This window comes from Lutjanus erythropterus, chromosome 20, assembly GCF_056507025.1.
Source record: "Lutjanus erythropterus isolate fLutEry1 chromosome 20, fLutEry1.hap2, whole genome shotgun sequence".
Classification (NCBI taxonomy): domain Eukaryota; kingdom Metazoa; phylum Chordata; class Actinopteri; order Lutjaniformes; family Lutjanidae; genus Lutjanus; species Lutjanus erythropterus.
Window position 1 is genome coordinate 18005779 of NC_139336.1, and position 22469 is coordinate 18028247.

Genomic DNA, 22469 nt, shown 5'->3' on the forward strand with positions numbered 1-22469 from the left:
AACACACACAGAGGAGACGTGTTTACAGCATGTTCCACTGAGCCTGTATTGTCTCTGTCTGTCCACAGTGAACATCTCTCGTGCTCCTTCTCCTTCTTCCTCCATGGGGAGAGCAACGTGTGCACGAGTGTGGAGATTGCCCAGCACCAGCCTGCGTACCACATCACAGATCACCACATCCGCCTCGCACAGACCTCAATCACTCCAGTACAAGGTAATACCAAAAACACAGTCTTTCTGTCCAGGGCTTATGGACACAGAACAAAACAAACGTGGCATTAAATGCACTATGATGAATGACATGTGCAATACAATGTGCCAGGACATATTCAGATCCTTTACTCCATTACAGAAGTGCACTATTACAAGTAAATGTCTTGCACAGACTTAACTATTGTTAACAAAATGTACATAAAGTATCCAAAGAAAAAGTACTCAGCGTATAGAAATGGGCCATGTGAATGTTATGTTTGTTAAATATTACATTATATAGATCATGATTCACAATTTTTGAAAAACCTTGAAAATCCTAAATAAAACCCAGATTCAGATACACTATCTGGATGTCTGTGGGTTATTTTATCCCGTAGACCCTCAACAGTTGAGCAAAGAGAGCCTAATATTCCTGTTTGATGTATCTTCAGACTGCATCAAATACACAACAAAGATCTGTCTAAAGGCATTTATTAGTTTCTGACACTGGGAAAAACAGTAAAATTCCCCAAAACTACTGTATCTCTGAAGTATCTCCAACAAATCACGCACATTTAGTCTATTCAGTGTGATCTTCTTTTGATAACTTCACTTCAACATTGACTGTAACTCACTTAATGATTTTCATGAAATTTGGTTTGCGACATGGTTTGTGTGTTAGAAATGTGAAAAAGTAAAACAATTAAAAAGTTTGGACTTAGCCTCCCATTTACTGTTTCCTTATTAACAGTTAAGTGAACCCAGAGCACACCTTACAATACCATCAGACTATTTTATGTATACTAAAGAAAACTTAGACTTTGGTATCCAAAAAACTTTGCAAATCTTATATTCAATAATTTAATTATATTCCTTTGGATGTTTTTTAAGGTTCCATTTAAGAATAAAAGTTATAATCTTTCCCTCTTCCTTCAACTCTAAAAAACAAGTCTCAAAATTATGCACAAATTTAATACTTAGTTACTTTCCACCACCTCAAATCAGTAGTTAAGTTTCTGGTTTTCTGCCATTATGGTCAAACTTTAGGGAAACTTTAGCAAACTCACCACCTCAGTGTGTGTCTTTCCTGCTCAATATAATTAAATGCATCATGTGTTTTATCCGTCTGCAGTGATCCTGAGTCCGTACGGTCTGAGCGGCACTCTAACAGGTCAGGCCTACAAGATGAGCGACCCAGCGGCGAGGAAGTTGATGGAGGAGTGGAGCTACTTCTACCCCATGGTACTGCAGCAGAAAGAAGGAAGTGCAGAAAAGGAAAAAGAAGAAGCGAGCCAGGCCTACGATCGCAACTGTTATGTGGCGGTGGAGGTCATCGTAGGTATGGAAAAAGTCGGGATGTTTGTTGGATTTAAGAGAGCCAGAGACAGGAGAAATGCATCTCCAGTCGCAGAATTTACTGCTTCACGGAAAACGTTTCGGTCTGTCCAGCATTTAGACCTTTTCCAGAGTCAATACCATCTTTTCAGTATGAGAGCAGCAATAAAAACATATTAGATCACTGTGATGTTACACTGAAGCAGATTTTATTGTAGCAGGATAAAATCCTAGAATCATCTCATCAAACAAACACAAAAAACAAAACAAAATACACAACACAACAATATGAAGGAAAAAAATAATACAACCTATAACAGAAAAGTGTTAAAGACACTATCATAAGTAAAATTAGCAAACAGTGACAGTCTATGGCAGCGTTATTGAAAACAGGTAAGGAAATAAAACATTTTGAAATAAGCTAAATGATGATAGTGAATGAACGATCAATAAGTTATTCCAATCTCATGCTCATATAATAAGTGAAGGATCAGGCAATAATGTTCCACCAACTCTGAATTAAACTGATGTATCAAATGTGTTTTTTATTTTGCTCCAGAATTTTTATGGTATTTAAAGTTATTCTTTAAGCTAATTAGACTTGAGTCTACTTGGGACTTGAGTCTTGCTGAGATTTCTCGGTTGTCTAAACTAAGCATTTACTTGTCTGACGACATTTTTGTTTTTTTCCCTTTGCTTTAAAAGGGAGTTAAATGTCGGCCATAAACTTTTGAAAGTTTCCAGGGGGGATGTTTATCGACCACACTGGTAAATTCCTAGTAGAAAAAATGCCAAACATTTTGAACATCGGTTATTAATTGGAAGCCAAGCAGTTATGGAGTGATATATGTAAGTCCTGCATCTCCATGGAAACAACACGATCATGGCTAGAAGAAACCCAGTTATAATATTATAGTAAGTTATATTATTAAAGTTATGCCTTTATATATACACAATGTTTTCTCATGTGTCTACAAGTGCTTCCAAAATTTTTGTCAGTCCTCCCAGTTGTGCTGAGGAGTGCAGAATTTAAATTTATCATGATTATTTATTTTAGCAGATCTGGAAAATAGTAGTAGTATGAAGAGTTTTTGATGAGAATTCCCTGTTTTTTAGCCTAGATTTGATTATTTTTCCTGACTGAAACATTAATCACACATGATTTGTTTAAGGACTAACACATTATACAGCATTTTATAATGTTGAAAATCTGATCATAAATTGTGTTATTTTGGTGATGTTTAAAAAAAGAAAACGTGCATTTCATGGAAGTTGTGATTCCGCTCTGTTACGTCAGAGCTCTTCCACTCACAGTAAACTACTGAATGATTATTGAAGCAGTCTGAGAGAATAGCAGCTTTTAAAATTCTGTTTGGATGTGAGACAAGTATCAGGTTACACATTAATTATCATGCAGAATTAAAAACAGACACTCTGCGTGTTTTTAATCGACATGAGGTGTAAGTAACTACGAGGCGAAATGCGGAGCATCCATCAGCTCTGTGTAGCACGTCATTTAGTAGGTGGATGGGGTGCTATTGAAGTGTCCTCAAAGTCTTTTAGCACATCTCAGAGAGGAAATGGGGAAACGAGTGGAAGGGAGGAGAGAGCAGGGAAAGAGAGGGGAGGAAAGAGAGGGAAGTCGAGGTAAAAGCCCCGGGGAGTTCCTCTAATAGCTTTGTCTAATCAGTCTGATCCCACAGCGTTGGTTTGACCTGATTATAATCAAAACTCACATGGACACCAGTGGCTTTTTACAGCTTAAAAAGTAACGTCTGTCTAGTCTTTGCTCCCTTAAATGATGTTTTATATGAGCTGTGAGTAAAAATGTGTGTGATTATAGTAATGGATAAGGAACAAGTGCAGTGCTTATACTATATAGAGTACTTTAGGCCAATTATCGTAAATGTCTGGGATATATATAATTTTCTTTCTGACTCATTTTTGACAGTTTCAATAAGCCTTGCAGTTGGAAATGGGTAGCGTTCCCTCCTGTTGTTTCTTAACAGTGAATAATGGCCCTCTGTTTGTCTCCTCAGGTGGAGTAAGGATGACCTACCCAGCTGCTTTAGTTCTCATTGCCCAGGGGGACCTACCGGTGGAGCAGCCTCCACCTGTTCCTGCAGCTCAGGGCCTTAACAGGGAGCCAAACCACTGCAGCGTGCCGCTCACACCACCAACGTCACCGCAGCAGCCCTGCTCCGGTAACAAACACACACGCAGGGCTTCACACACAACATTATATATACATGTTGAACTGCATTCATTTAAACCACTGTCAGGAAATATATCACGAAGAGTCAGGTTTGTTCCTCCTCTCTAAAGAATGTAAGAATGAATCATATATAACAAATCAGTGTATCTTTTGATCATTACAAACAAAATTAGTGATTATTTGATTTTTATTTTAATAACACTTTAAAACAGAAATGAAAATGAAAATGTTTTTTCATATCCTGACACCGCATGTGGTTATTTACAAGACAAAGCACCAAATGTACAACGTAGAATTGGCAATTTTGCTTTAACTTAGGCTAAAATTTACTCCTCTGACATGATTTTAGACAGGCAAAACAAGGCTGTCATCTGCAGAAATCATATGCGAAAACTCCAACACTAGCCAGGCCTTCGATTTTGACGTGCATCTGTTTACATTGTTATATCACTGGTGCTTGGAGTGAGAGCCAAAGACGTGTATTAGAAGTTTGCACCCATAATTTATTTTCATGTAAACAAACTATGGTGTAAATAATCAATCCTGGATCATGACATCTGTCCCACACTTCATCTTTTCAGCGGACAGCGGCTTTGTGACCTCCGTCTCCAGTGTCCCCACACCAGACAGCAGTATGGGGGTCGCCAGCATCAGCCCAAAGCATTCTGGGAAGAAGCTAACCTGTCAGGTAGTCCACCAGGCCTGGAGGGAGTGCTATCTCAACCAGCCTCAGTACGTGTAAGTTAGACCGCTGCTCTCAGTTCGTTTGGCGCGATTATTATTGAAGTGCGGCGATGCAGCTGAGCGGGTGCCCTCATGGATCTGTTTGTTCCCCGCAGATCGAATCAGCCAACTGACGTGACGCCTAAGAAGGAAGTGCCAAATGGAGTGACCACGTGGGAATTCAACGATCTGGGAGCAAGAGCTTCCTGCAGCTGCTCCAGGTACCACAGAGCCGCACGCAAGCTGTTCAATATCAGCATTATTCCTATATGTACAGTGTGTGAGCTGTGTGTTCATGTGTTCATGTCAAAAGCCTTTTGCATCCTATAATTATTAAGTCTTTGTTCAGACAATCTTTGTCTCCAAAATAGTACATTACAGGGCTTTGCTGGCTGATTTGAGATAAGAACAATAAATGAGACCTATTAGTTTTTGTAAAAATTATCTGGGAGATTATCTTATCTTATGTAATAACCATTTTATAATGCATTACTGTCAGTGTTATAATGCATTATGAGATATAGGCAGATAAAATACATTACAAGCTGGTTATTGTCAGTGGTCCTTGTTTGATTTAAGGGGTCATAACAGAAATTAAGTACTCCAACCTTTTGATGATGAAGTACTACTACATTTCACCAATGTAATGTTTCCCCAAAAACCATAGTTGTCACACATTATAATAATTCTATAATACATTATAACAGTTATTATAATTCTTTATGAAATGGTCAGAATGTATTACAACTATCATAATTATAATACACTATGAGCCTTGGCAACTTTTTAAGGTGATTATTACAGAGATGACTCATTTCGATACTGCATTATAATGCACTTAAAATGTGTTATGCTGTTTATAGTAAAATGTAATTGCGGTTTTGAGAACTCATAACATGCGAAATACTTTATAACAATAATCGTAACATATTATACAGCATTTTATAATGACTTATAAGGTATCATAACACTTCATGATACCATCACTCATTAGTTGTGTCAAATTGGAGTTCTTATTTCTTTTTTCACTTTACTCAAACTTTCCCTGACTTCAAACCAGCTGATCAATGATTGTAATTATACATTGCTATAAGCACAGTATAACACATTATAAGTGCATTATTATCCATTATAGACATGTGCGTCAAAGAAAGTGTTACTCAACATTTCTTTAATTACAGTTACCTTAAAAACAGGTTCTTAAGTATGTTTATATTTATATTCATATGTTTTGTTTTTTTCTTTTTTTTAACCCACTTGACTTTATTTCAGGTTGAAGCAGCAGAAGCTGAATCTGACCACCACGTCCTCTGCCAACCCTCAGACCAGTGCCAACCCCACTCAGTCCTCTGGCCCGTCGTTATACCCCCCCTCCCTCCCCAAACACAAGACCAGTGACAAGACAGAAAAGGCTGACAAACAGTCCAAGAGGCCAGCCACTATCCCCTTCCACCACCGCCTATCAGTCACACAGGAGACTCCTTTGGAACAGGACTCATCAGGAGGGCCCCAGCTCGGGGGTCTTGTGGCGCTCGAGCCACCCTTGGAGCCTCTGGCTGCTCTGCCAAGCTGCAAGTATCCCAAACCGCTCTCCAACGGCAGAAAAGCCCCCGAGTCCCTTCTCCACTCGCCGATGTCTCCACTTCCACCCACACTCAGCCCTCACCCGAGGGTGCAGGACCCAGAGGTCCTGGATGGGCCTGTGGATATGCCCGTCTGTCCAGATGGGGCTTCAGGGCTGGGGGTGATTGCTAGTGAGACAGCTGTGTACACGGCACTGCTGAGGCAGAGGGAGAATGTGGCTGGCTGGTGGAGAGGCTTTAGGACTCCCAGGACTGATAAGACTGACGTCAGACCCCCTGAACTCCCCTCTGATAAATTTGAGGATTTGAAGACGGAGACAGGTGCTGAGGGAGCTCCGCTAAAGAGGTAAGAGAGTGACAACAGTAGTGTTTGGCAAAAGAAGGAGTAGCTATAAAACACTAACAATAAAATCTGCTAGCACCGGAGCTAAAGCGTGCAATGATTTTGGAGGTATGAGATTAGATAGAAATGAAAAAGAAAGCAAGCCATAATACACGAAGACATAAAGAACAAACTATTACTACACATTATTTGATTGTATTTGTCTGTCTGTTTCCTCCAGACTCTACACACAGACACTCAAGAGGTTTAAAATCTCAGAGGAGAGGGTGAGGGACCACATCCACACTCTGGGCCTGTTCGAGCAGCCGGGCGTGGAGGCACTGCGGGAGCCTGGGGACGATCCCTATGACTTTAAGGAAGGAGACATCGAGTACACTTTCTCCTCCTCCAAGAGGTTAAAGGGACAAGGGCGAGAAGCCAGCAAGAAGGTCAAGGTAGGACAACACACACAGTTTAAAAAAAACCAAAAAACACTGTGTAGTAATATAGGCTGTTCACCCAAAAATGAAAATTCAGTCATTATCTACTCACCTTCAGTTTGAACTTCTAATTCATCAGCAGGGAGAAGAAATCACCAGCAATGGAGCACTGCCTGATGGGAAGGATGCTATGTCGATTTTTAACTCGGCTCCAAAATCCGGTGGGACATCACCATCGACTTCATAGGCACATTCTACAGTATACTGAGAGAAACCATTCATGAGTAATATGTAGATATTGTCCTAAGGTTGTGTTTTTGTCTTATTTCAGATGAATCAGGACAGGATGACGGCGCTGCCAAAGCCAATCCTTCTCTGACCCGAGAAAAAGATCTAGTGGTCAACATCTCTGATCTAGACAACATATTTGATGAAGATGAGGAGGAGTTGGGGGTGAGGCATCATGCTTTATGTACTATGTTGTTACATACATGTAAGGTATACTGCTAGGCATGCAGTTTAGTTTTAATTAGTGCAAGAGAAAGGTGCAATTTTTATTAGTTTAAAGATTTAGTGGAAACAGGCACTGATATTAGGTACTGGAATAATTCTCTCTCATTATCCGTTATGTCTCAGTGGTCGAATGCATGTACACTATGTATATTTACTCAAGAACTATTTCTTAATCAAATTTTGAGGTGCTTGTATTACTTGTGTTGTAATTTGCACTTCTACTACAATATTTTGGATGGAATTATTTTACTTTTTACTTGACTATGTTTATTTTCTAAATAATGTGCAGATTCATATTATTATTATAAAATATAAATCAACTATGATGTATTATTATAAATTAAACAACCCAGCAGTATATAAAGTAATTGAAATTAACTTTATCAGCTTTCTTTACCAGCTGCAACATTAAAACATATTAATGCATCAATAATTATAGTCCATTATAATGCTCGTTTACTCATTACTCATTATTATTTATTGCTTTTTCTGCTGTAATACTGCAAATTTCACCATTGTGGGATTTAGACAGTATCTTATATTAATAATAATATTAATATTTATGTACATACACTGAAATAAGATTTTGAATGCAGGACTTGTTTTAAAAAGCCTGTTTACAGTGTTGGTACTATTCTTACTCAGATCTCAGTGCTTCCTTCGTCACTGTTGTGTTTTAGGAATTACTGCATGAAACAAAACTGATCCTCTGATCTTATGTGTAATAATTTGTAGACTGTTTACTCCACCCAGCACTCCACCAAGCTACCAGTATCAACAGAAGATCGCCCTCTGGGGAAAGAAGGGAGAGTTGCAGTCCCTTATCCATCAAGTGAGTATTTAGTTTTATAATAGTAGTCAAATATATTTCTAAGTAACTGCAGTGTTAATGTATATTTTCTACATTCAGTCTTTGTGGAGCATATTTTTTAGGTGTTGAAATGATTTTCTTTATCACTTTACATATGTGTAAACTACATTTTCCCTCTTCTCCTCCTTCTCTTTCCATCTCTTTCTCAATCTCTCCTTTCAGCAGTAGCAGACCTCCAGCGCATGTTTCCCACCCCGCCCTCTTTAGAGCAGCACCCGGCCTTCTCTCCCATCATGACATACCGAGACACTCCGAGCCAAGAGCCGCCTCCACCTGCTGGAGCAGCTGACCACCTGCCGCCTTTAGCCTCCACCCAGCTCCCTGAATACAGGATGGAGATTGAGGAGGGCATGGCCAGTCCCCGGCAGGAGGATATCAAGGTGAGGAGGGGTGGTAGTCAGTGGGATGGTGCAAATAATTTAATGTGGGGTTATATGAGGTCAATGTGTTACCTATAGTAGATGTCAGTGGACACGTCCCTCACGGTTTGAAGAAGCAGAGAGGAGTACCAGCATGGAAGCAAAGCGATGAACTGCTGTGAACAGGGTAGAAACAAATGGTATTTTAGCAACTTATAAAAGATCCACATTTAAAAAAAATAAATATCACTTCAAGTAAATGTCATATTTAGAATATTTTCATTTCTTTATGTCAGACAGCATTTTCCACCGTTACATCAGCCAAATATTGCCAACCAAACTCCATAGGTGAAATCAGTAATTTTAGCTTGCAGAAAGCAGGAGTTGCTGGTCTACCGCTGCCTCATTCTGTTAGCTTGTTTGTATTATTGTGTGAACCTGAACTAACCCTTTAAAAAAACAGAAGTCACATTATAACACAAGCAAACTAAAGGCAGCAGTGGACCAGCAGCTCCAGTGCTCTGCTAGGGTAAATGACTGATTTTTAATCATGGAGTTTAGTTGGTTTGGAGAGAGAGATATTTGATGTAACAGCACTTTCCTGTCTGAACAGGCAGTCTGGCAGGAAAGGAAAGTAGTGAAAATATCCTAAATATAGCATTCGCTTAAAGTGATATTGATTTTTTTTTATGCGGACCTTTTGTTGCTGACCCTGTCCACAGCAGTACATTGCTTTTACTCTGAGCTGGGGCTCCTCTCTGATACCGACTGCCATCTGCTGTAGGTAATGAACTGACTCCGGATAAACACCACATACAAGCCCACTTCATTTCATCTGAACTATCCCTTTAACATGGTCAATTGAGATCCTGAATCAATTCCAATTAAAAGCTCATAAAGCAGCATGTTTAGCGTTGTGCATTATGTGTGGAAGCTAAGAAAATTACAGTATTTTAAGGGAACAGGGATTTCAGCTGTTTAATTACTTTTATAAATGACTGAAATCGATTTAAAACTCTCATTTAGGCAAAGCCGATACGCAGACTTGTTGTTGACTAGCAGCTGGTCAGGTTCACATATCATGTTGGAATTGTTTCACTGATACCTGCAGCTCGCTCATCGTCTGTCTCTGTGTTGTGAGTCAGACATCTGTACTGACTGCAGGCTCTGTGAGCTGCTGGGAAGTGCTAATTATAGCAGAACGCACTTAGTGGCCACTATTAGGGGCATCTGCTTGTTAACACAAACAACAAGCTCCTCCAAACAACAAGTATTGTCAGTGCAACTCAATACGCAAAACATGCGCAAAGGATTAAAAGGTTCAATTTACCATTAGAACTGATTGGATCTAAGTTAATGACAGCTGTACATGGAATAGACTTTAACTGTGTTTTTCTAAAGCCTCTATTGTTTATGGAGCATGAAGTTTTGTACAATCAACTAGCTGATGTTAGGACTGGATGTGATCGCAGGAGACTTCTTTAAACTAATAGGAAATAAAGATTTGATTGTGATTACTTGAGAGAGTGGACCCTATCATCAAAACAAGACACATGAAGAGACTATAAATGTTACAGATTTTGGTTTTTATTGTGATATGTTGATAGTAAACTTAAAATAGAGTTTAAAATGTTTAAACCTGTAGATAATTGTGTGTTTAATGTCTCTGTAACTCATTATTTTCAAACATACATAACTTGAACACAGAATAATAATAATACACTCACAGCAGTGAAATGTGTGTCTGTGTTACTAAATGATAATAAATTTATATTTTCCTATGTCCTCTCTTTCCAGTCACAAATTGGCTCCTCCATGTTTGCTCCACTATCATGCCTACCCAGCCAGAGTCTACCACCACTCAAGATCCCTGAGCAATGCTACTATCGTCCATCGTGGGCCCTCCTGCCCAAAATGGAGCATTTCCCAACAGTCATGCATCCACAAAATAATGCTTTCATCAAAGATGGATACACGTGAGTAGTCATCTATGACAAGCTTTTGAGAAATACTTTCTTAAAGCTTAAAAAATGTGCTGAAGAACTTGATGATTGTGCTCAATCCATCTCAAAAGAGGAGTCATTTTAAAAGTTAAACCTCCTCAAGTATAAGTTTAAAGTTTATACTGGATCACAGTTTAAACTGGAGTTTAAAGTTTTGGTGCAACATAATTAAACTGAATCTAGGTTCAGAGTAAAAACTAAACTGTGGTTTAAATGTAATATTTCTTAGTTTAAAGCTAGTTTTAAAGTTTGGTGCAACATAATTTACAGTTTTTTTTGTGATTTAATTGGGTTTAAAAATAAGTCTTGTTGGTTCAATCCATCCTTAGAGTAATCTTGGTTATTTCTATATGTCTGACCGGTAGTTTGTGTTTCCTTCATTGTGTGTTTTCCAGAAATGTCCCCAGTGTCAACGCCCTCACAGACCAGGACTATGGCCAGATGAGCGCCAACACTGCTTCTGTGAGCACCACTGTTGGCATCCTCCCATCTCCTGCCACTCCTCGCTTCTCTGTGCCCACTCCACGGACCCCTCGCACACCGCGGGGTATTAACGCTGCCAGCTCTGGGCAGGGTTCTGTGAAGCAGGATGGTACTGAGCTCAGCTCACCGGTCTCCACACCCTCCACCAGCCTGCCTCTCAGCTCTGTAGAGCCCCTCGCTCGACCGGGACCCTCCCTGCCTGAGGCCCACAGCCTGTACTCTGTCCTCCTGCTCTCAGACTCCGTCCTCAACGTCTTCAAGGATCGCAACTTTGACAGCTGCTGTATCTGTGCCTGCAATATGAATGTCAAAGGAGCAGATGTGGGGGTGTATATCCCTGACTCCACCTGCGAGGACCAGTACCGCTGCATGTGTGGCTTCAGTGCCATCGTGAACAGGCTGCTGGCTCACGGCACAGGCCTCTTCTTGGAGGACGAGCTGGATATTTATGGTCGGACTTCTGAGGTAGGCCGCGCGGCCGAGAGGAGGCTGGCTCTGTGCCGGCGGGACCCAACTATGGGAGACCCCAGGGCCAAGCGGCCGCAGGATGCAGCCCCTGCCTCTCCGTTAGTCATGATCCTCCTGCAGCAACAGTGTTCACAGCCCATCTCGTCCCTGGCGTCTCTGCATCTCCCCCTCAGCTGCTCCTGCCATGGCCGCAAGGGGGCGCTGCTGCAAAGCTGGATGTCTGAGAAGCAGTGGGCAGACGGGAGTGATGCCTGTGTGGAGTGTTACAATGCCCTGGAACAGGGGCTGCAGTATGTGGATAACCCCACAGGAGGGAAAGTAGATCCAGCTGTTGTCAGAAGTACCGCTCTTCATTCCTGGCCTCACACGAACGGTAAGAAGCGTGATGTTACTTTTTCTAAAGGTTCCACCTTATCTCTATACCGAGAACCCTTTTATAGTCCAAGAGTTTTATCTAGAACCCACCCAGGGGGTTCTATTAAGAACCCTTTTACATTATGGAACAACCCTTAACAAACCTTTGCCAAGTATTTCAACAACCTCTGAAGAACTGTCTTCCAAAAGGGGTTCTTTGGATTAAATAGGTTCTTAATGGAGCCCTTAGACTGACTAATAACAGTCTCTTCAAAAAAGGATTATTCTGAAGCCCCTCTGAAATAATCCTTTTGGGACCCTTATTTCTAAGAGTGTACTTTACAGTTTAAATATGAAAATATTGTTTATATGTATTCCTAGCTGCCTTTGTGTTATCTAAACTTTATATTGATGTGTTTTATGTGTGTTTATTTGTTTCTTTTGTGTATAGAATCATGTTAACATCTGTGCATCTGTTCATGTAACCTTTGTGTGTGTGTGTGTGTGTGTGTGTGTGTTCTTGTGTGTGTGTCTGCCAATCTCCACAGTGGTGGACATGAGCATGTTGTCGTCCCAGGATATGGTTCGTATGCTGCTGTCTCTGCAGCCTTTCCTACAGGATGCCATCCAGAAGAAGAGAACAGGGCGGACTTGGGAAAACATCCAGCATGTTCAAGGCCCACTCACCTGGCAGCAGTTCCATAAGATGGCTGGAAGAGGCTCCTATGGTGAGTCAATACATTCTTTGTTTTTATGCAGAAAAACCTGTTTTAGTTTTTCATTGTAACTGTAATACTACAAAATGTCTTAAGTTAACTGATGCTATTTCTTTGTGTCTCAGGTTCGGAGGAGTCACCAGAGCCGTTACCCATCCCCACAGTGATGCTGGGCTATGACCGTGAGAGGGACTTCTTGGCATTGTCCCCCTTGGCGTTACCTTTCTGGGAGAAGTTGCTGCTGGAGCCTTATGGGGGGCAGCGGGATGTGGCGTATTTGGTGCTGTGTCCCAACAGCCCCTCTCTGCTGGCTGCAGCACGAGCCTTCTTCCAGGAGCTCAGCGCTGTTTACGAGGTAGAAGATTAGATTCAGAATCCGATGCACTGTAGAAATTCAATATGTGTTTCTGATGAGAAAATGAACAGCAGCCCTTACTCCATTTTCAGACGTGCCGCCTTGGGAAGCACCGTCCTCTGGCCAAGGTGTCCAGGGACGGCCTCGTACGTGTGGGGGAGGAAGTCGAGCCGGAGAAGCTGGAGGAGCTGGACATGGACCAGTGGTTCACTGGACCCTGGGCTGGACAGCAACACACAGACAACCTCAACAAACTTAAACTCTACGCTTACGCCTGCAAGCAACAGCTCGGTGAGAACATTTAAACAATCTAATCTAATCTAACAAAGAAAGTATCCACCATCCCCTATAAATGGTTTATAATTAGGTTATTAATTTAGGTTGTAAACACTTTATAAGATTAAGATCCAGTCACAACTTACTACTAATTAATCTTACTAATGAGTTACTACCATTTATAACTGGTAAAAGGGAGCCTGATTATAAGTTATAACAGCTTTGATAAATACTTGATTTTATTCTTTAAATAATCCTGCTCACTATACTTTATCCCTTACATGTAAAATATATCACTATTTATTAATGACTTACTGCCATACGTATTTGGCCAAGTCTTATCGTAAACAATAAAACCCGCCAAGATTTATTAATGATTTGATGACTATATAAGATTAAGATAAGAATGAAGTTGAATGTGCTGACGGTGGTTAAATGCTAGTAATTTGTTAAGAAATATTTGCTGACAGGTATAAATGCTGCTGATGGAGAAGACAAAGTAATCTAAGTGAGGAATGAGATCTGAGGATTAACAGCACAGATAAATGTGGGCTCAGAATTTGGCAAGCAACAGGTCACTGCTGGCGTTTTTATCTAATGTGCTGTAACAGCTAAAAAAATTAGGTATTAAATATTTACAACCCAATTAATAACCTAATTATAAACAATTTATAAATTATTTCTAAGGGTAGGCTTATTGTAAAGTGGTACCTTAAATTCTGTTAAATGCAGGTCCCCAGCTGTCAGCGCTGCCTCTGGACGGCAGTCTTCTGTTGCCCCCCAAAACCCAGCCTCCCTCAAACCCCACGTCCTCAGCCCAGCCGGCCTCTTCTGGGCAGCCTCAAGCTTGGGGCCCTGATGGCGAACCAGTTCCAGGGGCCACCAGTTTAGGAAACGCTCCAACCCCGAGCGGTGCGACCTCAAACCAGACGGGGGAGACGACCCAAGGAGCAACCAGCGATTCTAAAGGGCCTTCCAGTGCCACACCACCAGCCAGCACACCAGCAGAAACCCCTGAACTGTAAGAACCAAATTATTGAGGAAATTCTCTCAAATTTTGTTCCACACATTTGAACTAGCACAGTTATAGTACAATGTCTTTACTCTCTTACTCTCTTTCAGCACTTCTGAGCAGTCCAGAATTGGTATCCCCACTGTGGCCGACTCCATGGACAGCCACACCAACCCACCAGCTATTGTTATTTACATAGTGGACGCTTTTGTGAGCTCCAGTGGAGCAAGAAATGAAGGGGGAGAGGAAGAAGAGGGTGACGAGGTGGAGGCAGGTAGCATTTGGCTACTAGGGCTTCTTCGTTGCTACACAGAGATGCTGCAGACTTTGCCTGAGACAATGAGACCTGCACTGGTGCTACAGGTAGGAAGATCCTCAGATTTACACTGGAAAGAATTAAATTGAATTCACTTGTGTGATCATCGTCTTTTGTTTCCATCTCTATGTTTGTTACGTAGGTAGTGCCGTGTCAGTACCTCCTCCAGCCAGCCAGTGGGGAGTGCCATTTATACCTGCAACATCTTCGCTCTTTGGCCTTCTCCTGTTACTCCCAGTGCAGACGCCTGCTGCCCCATCAAACACACATCAAATCCCTGACTGGCTTTGGACCAGTGTCCACTGTCAATTCTGTGCTTAAGAGTCCAGAGGTATTTTAATTTATTTTCATGTATTTATTTTTTAATTTGCACACACATAAGACTGCATAAATTGTAAAGAATGAAAAGTATGTATGTCAGGAGACGTCAAGAAGCCACAAAGGAACCACACATCCCCTTAACATAATTTTGGAAAAATTATTGTTTTTGGAAAACAACAAATGTCTATAAGAAACACACATAATAAGCAAAACATCAAACCAATCAGTGAACAATGATCCATTAAATCAAAGAATGTAAGAATCAATGTATGTAAGAAACTTTTGCCAAATTATACACTGAAAATACTTCATACTGTTAACTGACTTTTCTTTCCTCCTCCAGTATCCCAGCCCTCTGCAGCTGTACTCTCCTCCATTCATCCTCGGTCCGACCCGTCCCAAACAGCCAGAACAAGGGGAAATTTGGGCAGAGCTCCCTCCCAAATACAATGTGCTCTTTGTTGGATACTGCCTGTCACACGACCAGCGCTGGATCTTGGTGTCCTGCACTGACCAGCAGGGGGAGCTCCTGGAAACCTGCATTATCAACATCGATGTACCCAACAGGTGCGGAAAAGTTGTTCATGATCCTAATTCTGCGCGCAGTTTCCCTTTTCACCAGTGAAGAAAATGTGTTTAGCATGTGATGATTCTCTGATCTCTCTGTGTTGTTTCATTGTTTATTCACTTCAGAGCGCGACGGCCCAAAGTTTCAGCCAGGAAGATGGGACTACAGAAGCTGTGGGAATGGTGTATAGGTCTCATCCAGATGACCTCAATGCCATGGAGGATTGTGATTGGTCGATTAGGCAGACTGGGGCACGGGGAGCTGAAAGGTCAGCGATGTCTTATTTGTTTTGGTCTCCTCCGTTGGATAATGAATGACTAAAATAATTGAAATATCTCTCTCCCCTCTTTTTAATTATGTTTCTTTCATCTTTTTCTCTCTCACAAATTCTCACCTGCGATATCTCTCAACTAGACTGGAGCACACTCCTCGGGGAGCATTCTCTCCACTCAATCGGGCGCCAGCTGAGGGAGGCTTGTCGTATATGTGGGATCTCAGCAGCTGACTCTCCTTCTATCCTCAGCGCCTGTCTGGTAGCCATGGAGCCACAGGGCTCCCTGGTGGTCATGCCTGGTTAGTAGCCTGCCCTATTCTTGTGAAACTTTTAGAGGATGGACATAACAGTGTGTCACAGTGGTGATGTTTTTGGTTATGGTAATGATGCATGCAAAAAAAGCAGATATTCTAGTCTAATTATATTCAAAATAAGTATGTATCACAAGTATGTATCACAAAAATGTGATACATACTTTTGCAGATAAGAAAATACTGTAAATTAGAATCTAAACATAATAGTACATTATAAGACAAAATGCTATTACATATATGTGGACCATGTCTTTTTTTTACAGCCAGACACGTCACCTTTGCTGTGTTTGTGTGTGTGTGTATAGATGCAGTGACAATGGGCTCAGTGTTTGGCCGCAGCACTGCTCTGAACTTGCAGACGTCGCAGCTGAACACACCTCAGGATGCTTCCTGTACACACATCCTTGTCTTCCCAACTTCTGCCACCACACAGCTGGCTCCCAGCTCCTACCCCACTGAGGACAACAACGGTAAAGACCAGAAGGATAATATAGTTACAAGATTATTTATTATGTCTTGAGACATATAGATAAAACTAAACCCTTGTTCAAAAGTGGTTTAGATACATTATTTTGCACCAACACGGGCATCTTCTACACAGGACTACATTATGCCTTGTACTAACACCATTTTCATCTCTGTTTCTTCCCTCAGACGACATGTTCGATCTGCCCTTTCCTGATGAACTGGAGAACGACATTGGCCATGACATGATGCTGATCACAGGGAACCTCCACTCTTCCCCGAACACCTCTCCTGTGCCCTCGCCTGGCTCTCCGTTGGGGATGGGAATGGGATCACATTTCCAACACACCAAGGTGAGTCAGGGACTAGTGGAAAGAAATCACTCCACAGTGACTTGAGCTGTAGCAAATGACACCCTTGTACAGAAGAAAACAATGACATGTCCTACATATGAAAGAAGATGGGCAACTCTGTAATACTGAAACAGTGCCAAAGAAAAGTTATTGTTATATATGACCTTTAAACAGTAAGAATTGTCATAATTGCTATTAACAAGTGTTTATTACAGAGGTGTTTTGGTGCATACCTCTTCAGGTTCAGGTTTGAGTTTGTTCTCCAAAGCATCTAAGCTCCTTTTCTGACACTCAACGCTTCTTATTATCAAACAAGAATCAGAATTAGAGTTTTGCCAGCTATAATAGATGCAGAGGAATTTGTCTCGGAGGCACAGGAGAAGAGACGTGTTGACAACCTATATTACAGCATATGTCATTTGGTCCTGACAAACTGTGGGAACAGCCGAGGCAAAGTGTAGCTGTACAATGGCAAGTTATACGTTGAACTGTTGCATGTTAGTGACCTGTGCTGTGTACAATAGTCCCGCATGGACTTGCAAGAAAAAAAAAAGCAAAGATGTGTGTTGTTATTTTCCAAAATGTTGGAGCAGGAAAGTTGGACTCAAAGTAGCTTATGACCTAATAAAAGACAGAGAAATTGGTGGTTAAAAACAATATTTTCCTCTTCGAATGGCGTTTGCTGGAACTTTGACATAAACTTAAAACACTGGTTCCTAACCTGAGGGTCCCACTAGGGGTTGCCAAAGCTTCATGGGGGGTCATGAGGTCTTGTTGAGTTCAAAGGGTGTAAGAAAACTTACTATTACTATTATTAATAATAAATTAAGAATAATATACTATTAATCTTTCGATCTACAAGGGTCACATGTTATAACCTAGAAATATCTGATGTGACATAAAGCAATTCTAGATCAAGCAGAACTCAAAACATGGGAAACCAAATAATAAGCAAACTTGTGTACTCTACATCTGAAACAGATCTTTCAATATTAGAAAAAACTGTATATGTATATACAAATTATTCACTTTTGTAAGCACATTTGTCAGCACTCTTTGCAGGCTTTAATAGAGTCCTTTGGACATTACATGTTTACATATTCTTCTTCTAATTCCATTCATGCCAGTAGACAGGCTCAGATATCTAGATGGATTAATATGTTTTGACCCATGACCCAGGATTTATTAGGATCTGAAGGGAGGTTTGTAATTAATTCCCCTTCTTTTCCTGTGGGTACAGAGCCAGGGAGAGCGCCTGCTGTCCAGGGACAGTCCACCAGAGGAGCTGAAGCAGCAGCCGCTGGCTCTGGGCTACTACGTCTCCACTGCACAGGCAAATGGACTTCCTCACTGGTTCTGGGCCTCCTGCCCGCAGGCTGAGAGCCAGTGTCCACTTTTCCTCAAGGTACTGTGTGTGTGTGTGTGTATGTGTGTGTGTGTGTGTGTGTGTGTGTGTGTGTGTGTGTGTGTGTGTGTGTGTGTGTGTGTATCAGAAAGACAAGAAGAATGCCAGTAAAGCTTTATTTTGTTTCAGAGAGGAAGATAGAGAAAGTGGAAAGCGATACAGATAACTGATTTATGCAGTCGTGCTTTTAATGATGTGATTAAACATTAAAGACACAAACAGCTGCTCACGATAACCAAGCAATATTTTGTGTCTTCACTCCAGGCCTCCCTCCACCACCACATCTCCATAGCTCAGTCAGATGAGCTGGTGTCAGACAAGACCAAGAGGACCCCTCACCCCTTAGACTCAAAGACCACCTCTGATGTGCTCAGGTAAACGCAAAACACATGTGGTCCCCGCAGATTTCTTTATCATCTGCTGGATAGAACTGCTCGTGAAAGCAGTACAAAAAAGTACAAAAGGTCTGTGGCCAGTGGTCTTATCTGATTTCATTAACTGTCTCATTGTTAACAATAATATTATTTTCTTGTAACAAACTGAAGAAATCCCTTGCACAGCAGTGTGCCTGCTGGTGCAGTAAACCAAAAACCTGCATAACAAAAGATGTCTCAACTTTACCTACATACGTGGTCACCTGTGGGCACAGCTGTGTGACATGTGCCAAGAGTTTTGGTATACTATTTTCTTCTGTTCTTGTGTTTTGCAATGTGTGCTAAGGAAAGGTGTATTTGTTTTTATTATTATTTTATTATTGCATCAAGTCAAAAGAAGCAAACAAACAAAAAGAGTAAAAAAAAAAAAACTAATATAAAAAGCTTCCTGTTGTATCATAAGTGTTTTTTTTTTACATCAAATAATGCAATTCAGAACAAAAATATGTTAATATTCATATATATGCAAAGGTACAAATGTAATTGTAATAAACCACAGTGTTGTGTGCCTCATTTATCAAGCATTTTCCTAGTTAGCAAATATATGTAAATTACTTTTAGTTGTAACATCCTAATGGTGACATCAAAGGCAGTTGTGTTAAAGTTGTTTGTTTATCAGTAAAGTCATTTGGATACGCATCATAACTGTTAAGAGATGGTGGTTTCTGATAAAAAAAAACCCAAACACATTTTATTATCATTGGCTTGCTTAAAAGTAAATACCTCATTAATAATTGATTAGAATATTTTCAAATGTCATCAAATAAAATATTGTGGTCAATCATTACTTTTTTAACCATAAATATTTAATATCAATATTGAAAGTGAAAAACTGATTATAGTGCACTAAATGATTAAAGAAAATCGAGGTGGATTCATTGGATAATCCTTTAGAATATGTTTAAACCATGTACTTTTTTAAAAGTCTGCATTTCTTACTATTTCTTAGGGATAAAATTGTCTATTTTTCAAACACAGGTTTGTATTGGAGCAGTACAACGCCCTGTCCTGGCTGACATGCACCCCTGCCACCCAGGACCGCCAGTCCTGCCTGCCTGTCCACTTTGCCGTACTGATCCAAATGTACAACGCCATCCTGAACATGCTTTAGCCGTGTGACGCTTCAAGGACAACTCTGAAAGGGAACTGACGATTACCTTCACTTTCCTCCGTGCCTACGCTTCCTCGTTCTGGGCACCAGAGAGCGCCAGAGCGCTTCGGGCTGTTTCTGCTAGATGTGGATTTAATGGCCAAATAAAGGACAGGGCAGGTCAGACTCTCCCAGGCATGGAATGTAATGAATAAGAAGAGCAAAATGTTCTGAACAATTTTACTTTTAACTGCAGCACCCTGCAAACCCGGAACAGTTTGTACCTTCCAAACTGGTTCCATGCCAGTTACAGTGCTTCTGTGGAGGAAAACGGATCAATCTGTCCAACTATGCCCATTTTACTGACATATCACGACTTTCTCCTGATCTAAAACAGCATTAAGTCCCACTTGGCGACACCTCTTAGTGGCATTTGAAGCATCTGTGGGTGACATTTAGAGAGAAGCTCTGTATGAAAAAGGAACTTCTGTGCAGGGCCACATAATAACTCCATATTGTACAACCAGCAAAATGGCATGATGACAGATACAAACACACCTGGCTTTGTTACATCAATGACGCTTTTACATTTTTTTTTGTATAGAACTGCACTGTTGTTGAGCTTCTTGGGCGTTTGCAGGCGGGTTGATGAAACTTTTACTCTGAAAGGGGTCCTCATTTACTCCAAAGGGGGGAGCATTTGATAAAGGCACTTTTTTTCCTCACCTTCCAAAGTGTTGTAGATACGAACACAATGGAAAATATTTGACCAGTTAAGACAGATGTGTTGTTTATAATGTAAGACATACATTTGCAAAGAATTGAGACTTATTTTTAATATTTAAAACAAGAAAATTAGAAACTTAAACAAGGCCTTTTTTTGTCCCAATTGACTGTTAATCGTCTTGGGATCTGAAATAAAAATTGTCATTTTAATGCAATTGTAAAGATGCCATATTTATACAAATTATATCATGTCATAGAATTTGATATATATATGTGTATATACATAAATATATATTACCTCTTCCAAGCAGGCACTTAATGATAAGGGTGATGGACACAACCATCTCTTTAGAAGTGGACACAGTATGAACATTTATCAAAGAAAATTGATTTTGTTTTTCTTTTATTTTCTACAGATACTGAACATTTTACCTTTTTATTTAATGAGTTTAAATTAAACGAATTGATGCAGGAGATACAGTATACTCTATATTTATAAAGTGTTCTTCTTCTGCTAAAAAACTTGAAATAGGCAATAGAATACGATGGTATTTGAACAAGGTTATTAAATATTTAAGAATGATGCTTTATTTCATTGGCTCTCCTAAATGATGTCAAGCAAACCATTATAGAAAGGCCTGTTGTCTCTCCAGCTTCACTCAGTCTGCTCTTTGTTAGATTCCTAGCATGTTTGTATATACACTTTTCAGCCGTGTTTTTTGGAGATTTCTTAAAGCTGTACATTTCATGCTGGTTGGTTTACTTTCAAGTGATTCATATCAAAGTATTTTTTTGCTGTGAGCTTTTTTGATATACAGTATACAGTACAAAAACTCATTTAATTACAGCCAAGAGGTTAAAATTGCCAAGTGTACACAAAATGTACAGACAAGGGCAAGTTTGCAAAAATTTGTTACATCTGTCATCACTTTGAATATCGAACAGATCCACTTTAGTGGGAGAGATCTGTTACTTTTACACTCTTTTTTAGTAAATTATTAAAACTCTTGAAAATGATGTTGTGTTCAGTGTTCTCTTTTAATCTGCAAGACTGCAAAAACCACAGACTCTTCGACAATCATATTTTATTTTGCTGACTGGTAATCATCCATCCCACCATCCATCACCATGAAAGGTTGGAGCCCATCCCAGTTGACACTGGATAAACAACGTTCACGCTCAAACAACATTCACGCTCTTATTCACACCTATGAGCAACTTTGAGTTGCCAATTAATCTGAACGTGTTTGGACTGTTGGAGAAAACCAGAGCACCCAGACAAAACCAATACAGACACCAGGAGAACTTTAAACTAAGTTATACTTCTACATTTCAGGTGCAAATGTATTTTTACTGTATTACATTTATGTTACAGCTACTAGTTCAAGTTCAGGTCAAAATTTCATTAAAAGCATATGATGACTTTAAAAGTATATAATTCATTTCCATAGATTAAACTACCCAGAAAATATCCGATTGTTTCCATTAGGAACCACTATACAATAAGACTATCCTTACAGATGATTTATTAATGGTTTATAATTATGTTATAAAATCTTAGAAACACTAATTAACAGTTATAAAAAAAAAAAAAAACAGTTTTCATACATCGATCATTATACTATACTACATACTACAATGTCTATGTACTGCTTATTACTAATTAATGTTACTAATGAGTTACTGTCAAAAAAGGAGCCTTATTGTAAAGAGTGAAACACCATTTATTGATGACTAAGACTGGGTGATCGGTACACCACGTAAAAGAAGATAACCAACTGTGCTGCACTTGGACTTCTCTCCTGAAGAAGATGCCGCTGGTAATTTGATCTGTCGGTTTGATGCCAAGTGGAACTTTCTGACTATTAAGATATGTTGAAGGTGGTTAAATTTTTAATAACTTATCAAATATCAAATACTTGATGAAGCTGACAGGTATTAATGCTGCTATTAGAGAAGACAAAGAAATGAGATCTGAGGCCT

The 22469-nt window shown here is 40.2% G+C and overlaps 1 protein-coding gene across 6 annotated transcripts in view; it reads left to right on the top strand.

Moving 5' to 3' along the window:
* LOC146308352 (mediator of RNA polymerase II transcription subunit 13-like) overlaps positions 1–21503 on the top strand; it is a 115407-nt gene extending 93904 nt beyond the window's left edge. Inside the window, exons 5-31 of one of the 6 annotated variants that reach the window (XM_084745495.1) lie at positions 69–214; positions 1325–1531; positions 3567–3731; positions 4324–4480; positions 4582–4686; positions 5738–6394; positions 6612–6825; positions 6953–7031; positions 7142–7263; positions 8059–8155; positions 8357–8574; positions 10351–10529; positions 10952–11880; positions 12410–12589; positions 12703–12932; positions 13025–13223; positions 13941–14229; positions 14331–14583; positions 14679–14867; positions 15201–15424; positions 15551–15693; positions 15840–15998; positions 16319–16483; positions 16668–16831; positions 18072–18236; positions 18501–18610; positions 19649–21503. In XM_084745495.1, the coding sequence (XP_084601621.1) occupies positions 69–214; positions 1325–1531; positions 3567–3731; positions 4324–4480; positions 4582–4686; positions 5738–6394; positions 6612–6825; positions 6953–7031; positions 7142–7263; positions 8059–8155; positions 8357–8574; positions 10351–10529; positions 10952–11880; positions 12410–12589; positions 12703–12932; positions 13025–13223; positions 13941–14229; positions 14331–14583; positions 14679–14867; positions 15201–15424; positions 15551–15693; positions 15840–15998; positions 16319–16483; positions 16668–16831; positions 18072–18236; positions 18501–18610; positions 19649–19781 (5878 nt within the window). In that variant the 3' untranslated portion in view covers positions 19782–21503. Of the gene's footprint in view, positions 1–68; positions 215–1324; positions 1532–3566; positions 3732–4323; positions 4481–4581; positions 4687–5737; positions 6395–6611; positions 6826–6949; positions 7032–7141; positions 7264–8058; positions 8156–8356; positions 8575–10350; positions 10530–10951; positions 11881–12409; positions 12590–12702; positions 12933–13024; positions 13224–13940; positions 14230–14330; positions 14584–14678; positions 14868–15200; positions 15425–15550; positions 15694–15839; positions 15999–16318; positions 16484–16667; positions 16832–18071; positions 18237–18500; positions 18611–19648 lie in introns of all 6 variants that reach the window. The other 5 variants (XM_084745496.1, XM_084745494.1, XM_084745493.1 and 2 more) reach the window with 5 other exon arrangements.
* The last annotated feature ends 966 nt before the right edge of the window (positions 21504–22469 follow it).